The sequence below is a fragment of the Equus quagga genome, chromosome 11 (genome assembly GCF_021613505.1).
Source record: "Equus quagga isolate Etosha38 chromosome 11, UCLA_HA_Equagga_1.0, whole genome shotgun sequence".
NCBI lineage: Eukaryota > Metazoa > Chordata > Mammalia > Perissodactyla > Equidae > Equus > Equus quagga.
The window spans coordinates 14,992,443-15,009,805 of NC_060277.1; the positions used below are offsets into that span (position 1 = coordinate 14,992,443).

General features: G+C 35.5%; 1 protein-coding gene across 3 annotated transcripts in view; it reads left to right on the top strand.

Moving 5' to 3' along the window:
* Nucleotides 1–16,093, top strand: part of TBC1D32 (TBC1 domain family member 32) — a 188,844-nt gene extending 172,751 nt beyond the window's left edge. For 2 of the 3 annotated variants that reach the window (XM_046677841.1, XM_046677842.1), the window contains 2 exons: nt 2,855–3,043; nt 12,302–16,093. In XM_046677841.1, coding sequence (XP_046533797.1) covers nt 2,855–3,043; nt 12,302–12,421 — 309 coding nt within the window. In that variant the 3' untranslated portion in view covers nt 12,422–16,093. Of the gene's footprint in view, nt 1–2,854; nt 3,044–12,301 lie in introns of those variants that run through there. The other variant, XM_046677843.1, reaches the window with a different exon arrangement.
* Nucleotides 16,094–17,363: the final 1,270 nt, after the last annotated feature.

Below are 17,363 nucleotides of genomic sequence, written 5' to 3' on the forward strand. Positions count from 1 at the left end.
TTCACTCATCCAGAGACTCTCATTTTCATTAACATGGCCTGGCCATAAGTTGATTGGCATTAATTGCTGTAGCAAAGAACAGAGAAAGAGAACCCTGGCAGCAGTGCATTAAGGGAATTAAAAGTACTGCTTCCAGTCAAAACGCTACTGACTGCTTCAACCTGTCTAATCGAGTAGGAGCAGGATGGATCTTCTCCCTGGTCCAGTGGAACCACACTATGTGGGTATTTGGTGGACAATGGAAGTTTGATAATGAACTCTGTATGCCAACCTATCCTCCAGGTCGAGGTCTGGGAGAAGAATCCTATTAGTGCCAAGTGAATAGTAAAGTTGAGACAAAGAAATTAAATATATCCTGCCTGTGGACAATTATTAGACATTCAGCGATATATTCTAATTCAATACTGTTAACTCAGAGTCTCTGAAAAGATTTTGGAGCATAATAGAAGGGTAACATAGTATTTGTAAAGGAAGATCTTATACCTGGGAACAGAATTCTAATAAAAAACAGAAGAAAATATAATTGGCATTATCAATAAGAAAATAGAAAATATGACCAGAAAATGAGATGAAAAGATATACCCATAATGGCTGAAATCAAAAGGTTAGTGGTTAGCGTGAGGAATAATATATGGAAAACAAAAATTCAATGATGCCATCTGGAATGGGCTCAATTGTGTTCCCCCAAAATTAGTATGTTGAAATCCTAACCCCCAGTATCTCAGAATGTGACTGTTTGGAAATAGGATCTTTAAAGGGGTGATTAAGTTAAAATGAGGTCCTTAGATGGGCCCTAATCCAATATGACTGATGTCCATATAAGTAGAAGAAATTTGGACACAGACATGTACAGAGGGAAGGTGATGTGAAGACTTAGGGAAAAGACTGCCATCTAGAAAATTATGAAAAGATAGATTTCTGTTAAGTAACCCAGTTTGTGGTACCTTGTTACTGCAGCCCTAGCAAATGAATATGCCATGTGAAAGGCAGTTAAAAGCAGAATCAGCATCCCAAAAAATTGAATCAGGAATTTAAAATCCAATTTTAGAAACTACTCAAGAATATATGTATTTTTTTCGTTTCTCTCTCTGTCTCTTTTTTTTTTGGTGAGGAAGATTGGCCCTCAGCTAGCATCTGTGCCAATGCTAATCTTCTTCTATTTTGTATGTGGGACACTGCCGCAGCATGGCTTGACAAGTCATGTGGTAGGTCCACATCCGAGATCCAAACCCACGAACCCTGGGCTTCCAAAGCGGAGCGTGCAAACTTAACCACTATGCCCCCAGGCCGGCCCCTATCATTTTGTCCTTTTAAAAATATATTCTTGGGGCCAGCCTGGGGGCATAGTGGTTAAGGTTGTACACTCCACTTCCACGGCCTGGCGTTGACTGGTTTGGATCCCGGAAGTGGACCTAGCCCACTCATCAATCCACACTATGGCGGCATCCAACATAAAATAGAGGGAGATTGGCACAGATGTTAGCTCAGCGACAATCTTCCTCACCAAAAAATAAAAATAAAAGGACAAAACGATAGAGCAAAAAAGGAAAATTTGTGTATCTGTGTCTTCTTTCACAAACTGAGATAAACCACCATATCTATTCCCATGACCACCTCTCCACCTCTACAAAACATAAAACTGTAGGGTAAGAGAGGTTCAATAAAGGAAATCTTTCGTCAGTGGTAGTTTGTAAATCAAAAGGGGATTAAAATTTTGGAAAGTAATTAATTTTCTTAGTTTCCTAGGACTGCAGTATCAAAGTACTATGAACTAGACTGCTTAAAACAAAAGTTTATTGTCTCATAATTGTGGAGGCAGGAAGTCCAGAATCAAAGTGTTGGCAAGCCTCTGTTACCTCCGAAGGCACTGGGGAAAGAGCTATTTGCTGCCCCTTTACTAGCTTTTAGTGGCCTTTGAGGGGTGTTGGCTTGTACTTGCATCACTCCAATCCTCCATTCTCCAAGTGTGACTTGTCACCGTTTTCCCTCTATACGTGTCTGCCTCTGTGTCCAAATTTCATCTTTTTATAATGACACCAGTCAGGTTGGAATAAGGCTCACCCTAATGACCTCATTTTAACTTGATTACCTCTGTAAACACCCTATTTCCAAATAATGTCATATTCACTGGTCTGGGGGTTAGGACTTGGACATATTTTTTGGAGGGAGACAGAATTCCACCAATATCATTAATGTACCAAAGTGTTAACAGTGTCAAGCTCTGTGTCATTGTTACTATTCTTTTCTTAAACTTTTCTATTTTTTCCGCAATGGGCATGTATTGCTTTTATATTCTGAACAAATGTTATTCAAAAAGTAAGATAAATGATTTTTCAAAAGTCTCATTTTTGAATTATTCTGTACATTAGCTTCCAGTTTTTATATTATATAATTCTATTTGGTTTAAATTGTTTTCTGATTCCATTTGCATTAATGTAACATTTAGCAATCTGTCATCTGCATAATTATGCATCTGTGATTATAGGTAAGATAGAAAAAACTTCCATCTTTGAATTAAAATAGTCTCTTAGCATTTGTTATCTGTAGAGAGCAGACTGATGTCATGGGTAAAAGGAGGACAATGTGAATAAAGAAGGCATTTGCAATAGATCTGTGAGCAATGGGAACACCATCAGTTACCCTGAAGTCCTGAGTCCCGAGGCCATGAAAGTTTTCTCCGGCATTAAGCAAATAGGTGAAGCATCCTTGTTAGGCTCATGTACAGAATGTCTGTTTTCATTCAATGCTAGTAAGCTCTTCATTGGTTTTGTGTGAGTTATTGGTGACTGTTTTTTAAGAGTCAAATATGGTTTTATAAGCTTTCTAATGAACTGACTCTTTTTTTTTTCCTTAGATTTGCCTGCAATGGATAACTCAGTGTTTTTGGAACTATTTGGATTGGATAGAAATCTGCCATTATATTACTACTTGTGTTTTCCTTGGTCCTGATTATCAAGTATATATCTGTATAGCTATATTCAAACATCTACAACAAGACATTCTACAGCACACTCAGATTCAAGATCTGCAGGTGTTCCTAAAGGTGAGTATTTTTATATCGGGCGGGGGAAGTGTTTGTTAAGATTTAATAGCTAACTGTAATGGAGTGCTTAATGTCAGATACTCTTCTAGACACTCATCCAATCCTGAAAACCACCTTTTACATAGGTAGTATTATCATCCTCATTTTAGAGATGAGGGGATTGGGGCACCAAGTTAAATGAATCACCTGAGATTATCCAGCTAGCGGGTGGTGGGGCCAGGATGTGCAGTTAAGCTGTCTGGATCCAAAGCTTTGCTTTTAACCAGTATGCTATGACACAGGATGTATTTTTTTTTTAATATTCCTGTATCTTATTTGGTCAATAAAAGTTCAAGTTACTGTGTTAATACAGTGGTTTGATACTTTTTAAAAACGTTTAATATAATTTCCTATATCTTCAAATTCTGTATTTTTCTAAACTTCTATTTTCACAAAGCTTTTCCATGAAGATTATTATAACACTCTTTTAAAAAAGTCACTACCATCTATAAGTTAATATTTTAAAACAAGATATATAGTTGCTTACTTTCTCACTCACAGTAATGTGACTCTTGAAGCTCTGGACTTTCAGAAGTACGTGATTTGTAAACACATCCCTGTGTGCAATCCTAGATGGAAATCCAACTCTATTTGCTTTAATTTAAAATCTTTCCTTGAATTTAAAGTGTGTTTCACTCTCACTGCTGCCCTCACCATCCCACAGGCACATGTCTGCGTGCGTGCACCAACATTTATCATTTGCTGCTGCTCTCTAGGTCAACAAATAATTTCTATGTAAATTAATTTTATCTTTATTCTTTACCATTAGATACTTGTCAGAGCTATTTCCCATTTGATGATGATTTTCTATAAATAGATGTCGGTAATCATTTAGGATTGCCAAACTGTCAGGTATTTTTATTTCATAAATACTGACTTTAAAAGGTCTCAAACTTCCTACGTATATCACTAGACTTATGATTCTAGAAAGATTCTTAATGAAAAAGTATATCTAGACGTTGGTTGTACCTGAAGAAGGAAAACTTAGGTAGAAAAAGAAAAGTGATCTGCAAGAGGTAATTTGGAGAACAGGGGTGGCTGAGCAAATGGGAATTATGTTGAGGACAAAACATGAGCTCCTTTTCGGTAAGGGACGTTTTCATCAGCTACAGTAGTCAGTTACAGGGATTTCAGAGTCTGAAATTTTCCCAAACTCTTGTGTTTGAATATTCCCTAACCTATAATTCTCTGGCCTCTTATCCCACTTTGGTTTCCCCCAGTGTTTGTCACTAACTGAAATTGTTTTATATATATTTTTGCCAGTCCTCCCCTGTATAATAAGTAAGCTCCACAAGGGCTGTGGTTTTGTCTATCTCATTTACTAAAGTATTTTCAAAGTCTCAAACAGGATCTGGCACATAGTAGGTGGCCAATAAATATTTGTTCATAGAATAAACAAAGAATGTAAATAAATATAAAGGAAAAGGTGAATGACCTTAGTTCTATTCTCATTGAATAACAAACATTGCTAAATTCTTCAAATGATTGTCACTTAGCTTCCTTCTGCCAGAAGGGTGTCTTTATATTTCATCATCTTTAAATCTGATTAATGTCGGTGATTATTGCAGTTTTATCTCTTTCTTGACTACTGCAGGAAAAAATTATAATAGGGTTTGCAAATGGTGACCTCTTTAATTGTGTCCCAAACTCTGTTGTGCTCTGGGCATAGTGCTATCAATTTAAAACTAAAGAATTTTTAAGCGAGGGAGGAAAAGATTATCTTTACTACCTAAGTCCTATTTAAATTACTAAAATTTTAATTGAATTGGAGTAAATCCAAACTAAGAACATGTTGGCAAAGAATTCATTTCAGCCCTTGTCCTGGAACAAGGCTAAAATTCTCCTTATTCTTACTCCTGCTGTTTGCATTCATCCGAGGGATCAGGAAAAATGCCTTTATAATACCACGACTTCACTTTATCTTTTGTTTCATTTTCAGCAGGTAGGTCTCAAGTTCACTGATCCCTTTTGGTGGACAGTTACTTTTCTTGTGAGATAAATCCAGTGCGGTTTACTTAAATATGCATTTATACACCCCTTTAACTACTCCTTTAAGCCCTGTTGTAATCTCTTGTCTGCAAAGTGTGTAAGCATATGTACACTATTTTTCACATATTCCCATATTAACCAACACCGAAATTTTGATTACTGAAGTGATTTTTATTCTTCCTTCCCTCAGGAGATCCCCCAAGTCATAAATATGTGATTTAAAAATTCCTCATTCAACGATAGTTACAGGGATTAAACCTTGGAAATTGTTTTATACTTTCAGATGTGAAATCTCCGACTTGTACAAAGAGAGAAGACTTATCAATAATTCTCCATATAACTACATGCCACAGCCATAATAATAATCTTATATAGATTACACATTATTCCCTGACTACGTATTTAATAATGATTGCTTTTGAGAGGAGAGAGGAGGTAAAGTAGAACAGGGCACTTTTACTTTTTATTGCATATATTTGTATAGGCGTTTTTTAGATTTTTGAAGAATGAGCGCATACTGCCATTTTGTGTGTGTGTGTGTGTGTGTGTGTGAGGAAGATTGACCTTGAGCTAATATCTGTTGTCAATCTTCCTCTTTTTGCTTGAGGAAGATTGTTGCTGAGCTAACATCTGTGCCAGTATTCCTCTAGTTTATATGTGGGATGCCGCCACAGCATGGCTTGATGAGCAGTGTGTAGGTCCGTGCCCAGGATCCGAACCCATAAACATCAGTTCGCTGAAGTAGAGCACGCGAACTTAACCACTATGCCACTAGGCCAGCACCATCCATACTACTTTTATAATAAAGCTACTTTTTAAAAGGAGGATATTGAATCATTATATAAAAACAGGACAAGTATCTAACTGTTGTAAATAAGTTTAAATAACCAGACCCAGTTGAATTAGTTTCCAAAATATTGGAACACCACAAACATGTTATGTTTTTAACTATTGTGAGTTATCTTGAAAAACTTCAGAGAATGAAATGGCTCAAGAAGATTGAAAATATGTAATTCTTTTCCTGGTTTAAGTTTCATGTATTGACAGAAAGTGACATGATAGAAGCATTACTTTAGGAATGAAAATCTGTCTAGGCATGCAGTGTGGAGAAAATAACTTACTTATATTCATTTTGGTTTAGGCTCAAGATTTTAAATTAGGTAATTGATCAGTCTATGCTCATTTTCTATACTTCTGATATCCCAGTGAGCAATTCTTCATGATCAATATATTAAAAAAATAACTTGAAATTTCTTAGACCGGAGGTGGTTAACACTACTACTAGCTTGGTTTACTGCTACAGCCCAGGTTTACTAAAAACAACAAAACAAAATTAAAACACCAACCAAAGAAAAATTCCTTTTTAGATTAAACCACTAAAATATTAGATTAGATGAATGCCATGGGTATACTTTGCTATCAGCAAGTTCTTGTCTGAGTTTCTCACAATATCCTTGTAGACACAACAGTAATGTGGGTCGGATAACAGAGCAGCTAACTGCATTATTCCCATACCTGGTGATTGATGGATCGGTACTGAGCTGGAAGGCAACTTCCGAAGGTATGCCGAAGAGCTTAGTCCTTGGACTTAAGATCCTGAACATTTTTATCTGTGACAGATGATGGTTCAGAAAATCTGTAGGCATGAAACTTTCGGAAAAACATCATCCAACAAATAAATATTCTCAAATATCTCAGCGAGCTTGAAAGTCTGAAGTTTTGTTTTGCCTTAGTGGAGCCAGCTCTCTGTCTCTGTCTCTCAGCCACACTCTCACACACACACACATGTACAAGGAAGCAGGTTTAGAGAAGGTTAGTTTAACGGTAATTCAGGGACCCACGTTTTCACCAGCCGGCTGTATTGCGTTCCTTTCCAGCATGCTAACAGGCTGGCAGTGATCTGGGTTTTAGTTTGTGAATTCAACCTGAGGAAAAACTTCACTGAAATGTTAGGCTAGGAAAAGATTGCCTTCCAGTGAAAATCAGGCTGTGAAGGCTCAAAATGCTTAATTAAAATTGTTCAACTAAATCTTGCATATTATGGCAAAATCAATTTATAATTATGAAAAACTCAGATTAATTTCAACCCAATCAGTAAATTGTCAAGAGGGATTTTTTTTTTTCTTGCTACTGCAGCTGTTGATACCAGAGCATGTTGACAGGGTAAGAAATGGAGATCAGACTAAGAAAAACCAATTGAATACTAAGCTTTTAAGAGATGAAAGTTTACATAATTAAAAATAATTCATCTGAGGGAACAGACAAAACATGTTCAGTAGTATGTCAACTGTGGTTTGCAGGTATGTTTTCTGCATTGTCCTTTTATCACTTAGTCCACCTGAATTCAAATTCTGGCTCTGTCACTCTGACTCTGTAAGCCTTGGGCACATTGCTTAACCTCTCCATGCCTCAGTTTCCTCATCTGTATAATAGGTTGTGAAATAATACCTATCACGTAGAGTTGTTGAGGAATTAAATGAGATGACATCTGCAAAATACTTCTAGAACATTATCTGGCACATAGTGAGTGCTTAAAAAAAAAGTTAGCAGTTATTTGAGTTTCTGCATCCCTGTCTCATCCTTGTCTTCTTCTTCTTTACTTAAGAAAAAGATGTGTGGAGAACGCAGCAAAGGGAACAGAGTTTTCTCCTGAGTCCATAGCTAGACTACGTACTTTTGTTCCCATTTTTTTCTCCAGCCCCTGAGACGCCTTTCTGTATCACATCATAGGAATACCTGGCATATACTTAAGATCTACATCAGGAACATTCTCTTATGTTGCATCTGACCAAGGCCCGCTCCCTCATATACTCAGCCAAGATCGAATCTTCTGTCTAGTCATCACATATGCCCATGTACCCCTCACCTGAGTTAAAATCTTTAAGAACCACATACTCTATCCTAAATGTTTAAGAATTTCATGTTCTATCCAGAACCACACACACTATGTAAACTTCCCTGATCCTAAGAGTGATTAGAGTGCTTATTAAAATTGCTATGTCTAGACTCTTCCTCAGACCTACTAAAACCAAATTTTCATGAGTAAAATTTGAGTTGTCAGATTTTAGTATAAAATCTCAAGTAGTTTAAAACCTTTAGAATATGTGAAAGTCTTACCTCTGGAGCTTGAGTCCAGAATGCCAACACCATGGATTCGAAGGTTTTGGGGCCATTGGCCCTGGAACTTCTAATTTTACCAAGTACCCCAGGAGGAACACACTGGAAGAAACAGTGCTTGCAGGTTGTGTTTCTCCCACTTTGACCAGGAAAGAAGATCCTTTGTCATATAACACGTCAGACAACACACAAAAGCTCATCTCTAGCAGCAGCAAAGAGCAGAGCTGTGTTCACAACACCCCTTCTCTCACATGACCCTTACTATATAATTTGATGCTTCCTACGTGAGATTTGACATTAACGCAAATTCTTTAAGTGACCTCAGTGTAAAGTAAGTTCTACACCTTTTGTGGTAAACTTTTATTTTATATGCCTCCCGATGATTATTAATAAGAATCAACTCTATTCCAATTTAATCCACTCAAAGTGACTTATCTTACTTTTTTCCCTTTATAAAGAACCATTACATCTTTTTTTAAAAATCAACTTTCAAATGTGTTAATAATTAAATATTCTGGAAAGAATATATCAGAAAATACCTAAACTTGGTCCTGAAATCATAAAACTGAAGTGTTTCGTGTTAGCATGCTTAATCTTTTCGTACTTTGTGTCTGTTCACCACCCTGAAAGGCCTTGTCTTCAATTCAATTCCAAATTTACAGGGTTTGCAGTAGTTCTAAAAACATATCTGCTGGGAATTATTTTTAAAAACTTTAACTGATACAAATAATGTCTGAAAGTATAGGTATACCTTGATTCCCATTATAGGCGTATTCCTGAGAAGTTGCAAGAAAATTCAGTAATGTCTTAATTACTACTGAGCGAGTCAGAGGTGCTATTTAGATAGTCCAGCGAAGGCTACTCTGAGGGGCTCAGCAGAGATCTGAATGAAGCAAAGGAAAAAGCAATGCAAAGGCTTCTGACAAAATCCTTCTCAATGAGAAGAAAGGCAAGTGCAAGAGCTCAGAGGTAGGAATAAGTTGTGCCCACTTAGAAAGTGTCAAAATGACACTGTGTCCAGAACAAGGTGTGAGTGAGCAAGAATGGTAAGAGGTGAAACAGGAGTCAGAGCCAGATCATGTACGGCTTCATGTACATGGTGAGGAGGTGAGGAGTTCAGATAGCCTGACCTAATGCTGTTATTGTCTACATTTTACACATGAGAAAATGAGGCTTAGAGAGTATAAACTTTCCCAGGTTCGTTCATCTAGTAACTAACACAGAAGAGTCTGAACCTTTTTTGGTCTGAATCCAAATCCTGTGCTCTTTCCAGTATATCAAATTGTCTTTCACTGACTAGTCTGGTTACCTTTTTAGAAAATGTGATCCTAAATTCAGTGGACCTTCTAATTAAATGTTCTCAATAGTAAAAGAAAACCAGTGGATACATATTTGAAACTGGATTCTATATACGAAGGAGAGAGGGAAGCTGTGTATATGCCATGTCATATAATATTGAATACACAGGCAACGTTTTGGTTTAGAATGGTAATTTTTAATGCTTTTTGATGATTCAAGATTTGAAACTCAGAATTAATGAAGAGAGCAAATCTTTGAAGGCAGCTGGTTGAAAAGCCATGAGGTACAAAAAAGAAAATGCACTATGCTCAAAGTGAACTTCCTAACCAAATCATAAACCACTGCAGTGGTAACCTATCAAAAAAGAAAAAACTTCTAATGGAACAAATAGCGCACTGTTTATATAAAATGGGATAGTATTACCTTAGATAATTATATATGTCTGCTTATTTAAAGAGTAAGGGAATTTATATTTTTATATGGAGTCCAATATACTGAGGTCTATAAATGAAATGATAATAAAGCAGTATTCTAAGGAAATGGGCTGTTACAACTTGAATGATAAGCTGGCAGTGTAAGTGGTCATAATTACAGAGAAAAGTTATCCACTAAAAAGGCCATTAGAGAACATTTACAATAAAATGAAAAATATTCCACTTTGAAGACCGAAAGTGGAATTCAGAGTTTCTGAACTTTTATTCAGAGCTAAAATTACCTATGAATTTTAAATAATGAACTACATCATTTACAAACATTCCTTTTTAAATGAATATTTAATTTTTCTGTTATGAAATAAGACTTTAATAGCCTTGTTTGCCATTTTTACGAGTGTCTCTTCAGTATAGTTAGCAGGGTATTTTCTCTTTATTTTAAAATTAACATCCAAAGTGGAAGCCATAATTTCAAAAACTATATTCTAAGCAGAAAATATATTTAAACCAAGTAATAGCTATGGCTCTCCATAGGAAGTTTTCATTTTTAAATTAAAGTGGAACAATAATTGAAAAATTTTGCTTATTTTTGCCCAGAAGAGAAGTATTAGAGTTATTGTTCAAATGTTGTCATCTCCTATTGTAATTCATGTTTAATGAACAATAGGCATTCTTTTAAAAATCATGAATATATACTAAAACAATTTTTCTGGCATTGGGTTTTTGTTGTCTGGTTAGAATAACACGTTACTATAATTCCTCTCCAACTTAAGTATAGTTTTAGTGAAGAGGTCATCAATGCTAAATCACATGTAATTTGAATGAAGAGAATAGATAAATTCATAGTAGGTAGTTCCATGACTACAGCAAGAACTGTTTAAAGTGAATTCTTGAACAGTAAGATAGGTCTTACTTTGATCCTGTTTTTTCCCCAGAGAACAAAGTGAAATATTTTTGATAGGAGAGAAATTTACAAAGACCCAATATTTCTGCTATTCATAAGATGAGCATCTTCCCTTTGATTCAGTTACTTTCCATAAACTGGAGACACGATATGTACTTCAGCTGTTACTGTTTAGGACAGGGACCTGTCTCATTCATCTTTGTGTCTTCAGTATACAACCAGGAACCTTACAAACAATGAGGATGAACGAGTTAATGAGTGAACAGAAATGAAAGAATGGATGAGATAATGTCACAATTGTTTCAGAATGAAGAATAGAGTTCCAATTTTTTGCTGGGGAGTATTAGCTCTGGCCTTAATGGTGTAATGTTATGTATATAGCTTAGCGTCATTTAGTTTCCTTAGCTTATAATATCAGCCTTATAGATCAGTGATAATAATTTTTTTAAAGTACTTACTAACTTTCCCCCCAAATTTTAGGTGATAGATGGCAAAATAAGTGTAATGTTCTCCCAAGTTATTTGCAAGCTGTGATCTATTACTAACCTGTAAGTGACCAGTGACATCTGAGGCCTTTGAAAACAACCATTCTTATTGAGAATTGGGTGATGTTTTCCTAGCTACCCTATGTTCATGTCTCTCATCTATAAACTGATTGTATCTAACACAATATCTGATATGGGATAATATATTATCTTTTATTCTTTTGAATTACTTTTTTTTGTTATTAATTTTTGCCTTTAACTATAATCTCCAGAAAGGCATGAATTGTTCAAATCTTTTAGTAACTTTCAAAACAACTAACGTAATACTATTACCTTGAATCAAGGGTGATTTTTGTTCAGCAGAATTTTTTTGTTTATTACTCTGAAGGCTAGATACTGCATAGCTGGTATTTGGAGATGCTAAAAGGAATAGTCATAAAATCCCCTGAAAATCTCTTAAGATTCTTAATGAATGCCCCTACTGGTTTTACTCTTCAGCGTCTCATTTGGGATACTAACCATTAAATTCCAAATTCGTACAGACATGCATAGTACCAACATTATGAATTGCAGGCTGTTGAAGGTTTTATGAGCAATAGCCGTAGAACAGATATTCCTTGCAATATGATAGTGTCCTTTGATAGATAAGCTTTAGAGTCTTTACTAATTAGAAATGTGAATAATCATTCTATAACTGACTCTGTTAGATCCAAAATATTAGGAAGATTTCATTATCTAAGAGTTTGTTTTATATTTTTGTTAGCTGTAAAGCATTTTTGGTTTTGAAAACAGACAGCCTTGTTTCATAAGGATGTGATTTCTTGCTAGCATATACATACACAGCTTGCTAAATAAAAAGCAATTATACATTTACTAGCAACATAAAATCCCTCATCTATAGCTGAAAAAAATGATGCAACTATTTAAAATTCATTAACGTAGAATTGTGTGCCTTTACCCAAGTGAATGAACTTCTCTTCATATTTTTTGACAGGAAGAAGCCCTGCGTGGATTTCGAGTGAGTGATTACTTTGAATACATGGAAATTTTGGAACAAAACTACCGACCAGTGCTGCTAAGAGACATGCGGAACATTAGAGTTCAAAACGTGTAGATCATGGAGGACACAGTTTAATTTCATGTCTTCTTTATTTTTAAAGGAAACAAAGGGACTTGATTGTTTTCCATCTGTGTCCGTAACAACATATACTTTGTGAATACACATGCTGTAAACCAATCCTGAGAGTTTTTGAATATAATATATTCAAGTAGGTTTTAGCTCAGTTTATGACATGAAGTGAATTCATTTTTGTAAGTTCGTTGTTTTGTAAGCTTGCTATAGAGTCAGATCTAGCTTACTTATGATTCTTAATGTTTAAAAGCTAGTCCAGCCTACGTCTCCCCTTCACTGGGTGATTAAAATATTTTTTCCAGTGAGTTTGGAAAGAAGCAGCAATCTTGTAAATAACTGTTTGACTAGCCAGAGACAGTCTGTAGAGATGAGCAAAAACCAACTGTTTTCTTCATCTTTTATTCTACACATTTAAAGAAAAATAGAACCACAACTGCTTATTTTACATGTGGAGGACAAATGACACTTACCGTGGCAAATGGAAGGAAAACTATGTCCTCAGACATAACTGTTTTTCTAAGAATTGCTATTGATACTATATCAGTTTATAATTTTTCATGTGACATAGACTCTGCACGGTTCATTGCAAAGATAGGCTGGTTATTGCACCCGGATGAGCATTTGACTCTCATTTGTTCTATATTTGCTTTGGTGATTGGTTTGATTTGTACTGAACTTGAAAACATTAAGGATAATACATTTCCAAGTTATTTTAAATGACTAACACTATGTTTTCTTTTATTTAAATAGAAGTCTTTGCTCCAGTGAGATTAGTATAATATGTGAGGGTCTATTTTCTTATACTATAACTGTCGCATTTAGTATATGAAAGATAATACACAAAAATATTAAATTGTTAATTTTTCTGTCAGCAGTTTCAGCAGGTCTTTTAAATTATAGGTAGAGGTCCTTTTGTACTCATTGCTTATATTTAAATATAAATTGGCCACCATTAAAACCATTCTGAAGCATTTTTCCTTTTCAACCAAAAATGGTTCATCTGCAAACTTATTTTTTCTTACACTATGATAAAACAACTGGTACCGTGCAGTTTTCAATTTTGTGATATTTAGCCTATTGCAATATCAGCCTTCCAGAATCAGGTTTTATGCTGTTAATGCCAACAATAGCTTCTCAGTAATGGTGTTCCTAAAGGGCATTGAAAAAGTTGAGAAAAGAAAATTGAGCAAATTAATTTGACATATTGCTCACTTTAGCTCTGGCTGATGTGAGTTAAATAAGAGAGTCCTAGGTGACCCAAAACACCAAGCTTTGTCTACTTTCAAACTGAATTTTGAAAAGCTGTTCCACAGAACCTGTAATCCATGTTTATGGTTCCGTTTATTCCCGTTCTCCTCCTGAGTTATTGTTATTGGTCCTAAGAAACTTGCAGCTTTATTTCTTTTTAAAAGCTCTTACGCGGTAATTGGAAATACAAATGGAGAAGGAACTATAACTTAATTTTTATAATGTTCATTGGTGATTTTGATTGGAAATTGAAGTCAAATCTAGATAATAACAATTACATTTTGGACAGGTGACTTCAGCTAGAGCCAGGCACCTTTCATTTTCATTTGATAAATGTCCTATGAACCGTGACCTAGCAATTTGTTTGGTGAAATAAAATGTAAAATACAGTAGTCTGTGTAGCTTCCATTGTGAATTTTTGTACCAATTTTTAAGAATACTCTTTAGAATAGAAATAAATTCAGCCAACTCTTGCTTTTCCATTTTGTTTTAAATATTTAAGTGTAAGACCTTAAGACAGACTTTATTTCTGATCTGTGAAGGGTTACCTCGTACATTTTACAGGATTCATTGTAATAAACTATATTTTATAATACAATGTAAACGAATTTGTGAGAAATTTAAGTACTCATATATAAATCTTTGAATATCTGTTTTCAAATTTTCATCTTTGTAGTTTTGTCCCCTCGTGATATATAAGCATCTAAAGAATCTGTGAAGGTAAAGTAAGTGTCAGAAATTCATCTAAACTTCTTAATAGGATTCTACCTAAATCTATGATTCTTAAATTATAGTCTGCTCTAGTTTGTTTTTCCAGCTCCTGGATGTTAAAGAAATTTCTTTGGTCATTCATTAAATAGACATGTTTTGAGGATTACACATATAAGGAAATATTTTTAATATTCAGGATAGGATAAATGAGATACAGCGCCCCACTCAAAGAGTCCACAGTCTTGATGGAGAGAAGAATAATTTTAAAACTGTGAAAATACAGTTATAAATATGACAAGTGAGAATTGACCTCTGGATTTGATGACTTTGGTAAGAGCAGTTTTGATGGAGTAGTGAGGGCAAGAGTTTGGTTGGGGTGGGTTTAAATGATCCTGAGAGGAAAGATTTTGGAAACTGCTCTTTCTAGAAGGATTGTTGTACTTCTGGAAGGAAGAGACATGGGATCAAGAGTGTTTAAGATGGGAAATGGAAGCATGTTTTTATGTGGGTGCAAATAAGTCAATAGAGCGGAAAAGCTGACACTGCTGCCGAGAGAATGCTGCAGTGAATGTCAGGAGTAGATGGCGGCGGACTGAGATCTTGTGAGTAAGTTTCGGAATTAGCCTTTGCCTGGACATGGACAGTTCACTGAGAGTAACAGAAGAAGAGACAGTGTAAACGGGCACTGGCACAGGATGGACATTTCTGGAAATTGTTTTCTCAGTGAAATAGGAAACAAAGTCATCAGCTAAGAGTTAGGATGGTAAAACTGGTAAGTTTTATGAGATCAGAGTAAGTGAAATAGCTATCAAGGATGGTGGAAGAGTGAATGAAATAGGAAAATATACAGATCTTCCTCAACTTATTATGGGGTTATGTCCTGATAAACCCATCGTAAGTTGAGAATATTGGAAGTCGAAAATGCATTTAATACACCTCCTGAACATCATAGCTTAGCCTAGCCTACTGTAAACATGCCCCGAACACTTATATTAGCCTACAGCTGGGCAAAATCATCTAACAGAAAGCCTATTTAGAATGAAGTGGTGAATATCTCATGTGACTTCTTGACTTCTGTACTGAAAGTGAAAAACAGAATGGTTGCATGAGTACACATGGTTCCAAGTGTATCAGTTGTTTCTCGTCGTGATCACGTGGCTGACGGGGAGCTGTGACTTGGTTCTGCTGGCCAGCATCACAACAGAAGGTTGCACCGCATATTGCTAGCCTGGGAAAAGATAAACATTTAGAATTCAAAGTACAGTTTCTACTGAATGCCTGTCGTTTTCACACTGTTATAAAGTTGACAAATCATGTCAAATCATTTTAAGTCAAAAACTTTCTGCAGTATAATTGTGATTTAATGGTCATGAGATGAGTTAGCAAAGTTGCCTGTTTTTTCTCCAGCCATGTTTCACTGTGAAGGGGGCAGGTAAAGAAGGGTAGTGAATTGAGTTTAACCAGAGTTTTAGTTTAGACAAGAGAGTATGACTAAGCAAGGAAAGCACAAGGGAGTTGATGGTATTTGCAAGCAAATTATTATAATATTGTGACCATGGTAGTTAAACTAGATCAGAAAGAAGTGGAAGGGCCCCGTGGCTGAGTGGTTAAGTTTCTGTGTTCCACTTTGGTGGCCCAGGGTCTCTCCAGTTCGGATCCTGGGCATGGACCTAGCACCACTCATCATGCCATGCTGAGGTGGCATCCTACATAGCACAACTAGAAGGACCTACAACTAGAATATACAACTGTGTACTGGGGGGCTTTGGGGATAAAGAAGGAAAAAAAGAAAGATTGGCAAAAGATGTTAGCTCAGGTGCCAGTCTTTAAAAAAAAAAAGGAAAGTGGAGACAAGAGAAGGATATGACACAGTGGAAAGTTGATATGATCAATTGGTTGTAGGTTCTTCTGTGTTGAAGGATTGATTGATTTGGAGTACTCAAGAGAGGAATGTGAAAAAATTTGAACTAACTGTTGTTAAGTAAAATGCTTAAAATTGAGATTTTGGAAGAGGATGACTGTGAGAGCTGAGAGGATGAGATCATTGAAGGAAAGGAAGTCAAGAAGCTGAGATTCCAAGTATTGGAAGAATCTTCCTTTTGGATTTTGAACTTACCAAAATTTTCACAAGGAATTGTTTTGGATAGCTTGAAAATGAACCAAAAGCTATAATCTTCAACAATTAGTCTAGAAAGAAAGAAACAAGAGGACATCTAAGATGCAAAAATAAATAGAAATCAAAGACAATCGTACACATTGTTACTTTACCATAATATCTATTTGTAAATAAAATAAGTTTTGAAGCCTTTGGTAGGGCAAACATTTCTTACTACAAAAAGCACAAACCAGGAAAGAAAAAATTGATAATTTTATAGACTTCTTAAAATTTAAAAAGGAAAAAATCCTCTTTAAAAGATACTCTCAAATAAATGGATAAGCCACAGACTATGAGAATAGATTTACAAAACATATATCTGGTAAAAGACCTTTTATTCACGTTATAAAAGTATTTTTAACCACTCAATAATAAGGAAACAGCCTAATAATAAAATAGGCAAAATATTTGAACAAACACTTCACCAAAGAAGACACACAGATGACAACAAAGCACAAGAGAGCATGCTCATCATCATTAGTTAATAGGGAAATGCATATTGAAATCACAGGAGATACACACTCACTAAAATGTCTGAAACTCAAATACACAAAACAAAACAAAAATACCTGGTTGCAAGAACTAGCAAGGAGGCAGAGCAGCTGGGACTCTCATATGTTGCTAGTAGGAATGGAGAGTAGAACAGCTATTTTGAAAGTTTGGCTTTTTTTTTTTTAAATTGGACACACTAGCTGTATGACTCAACGGTACCCCTCCTAGCTATTTCCTCAAAAGAAAGAAAATATATGTCCATACAAAGACATATACATGAAAAATAATTAGAGCTTTATTTATAATAGCCCCAAACTG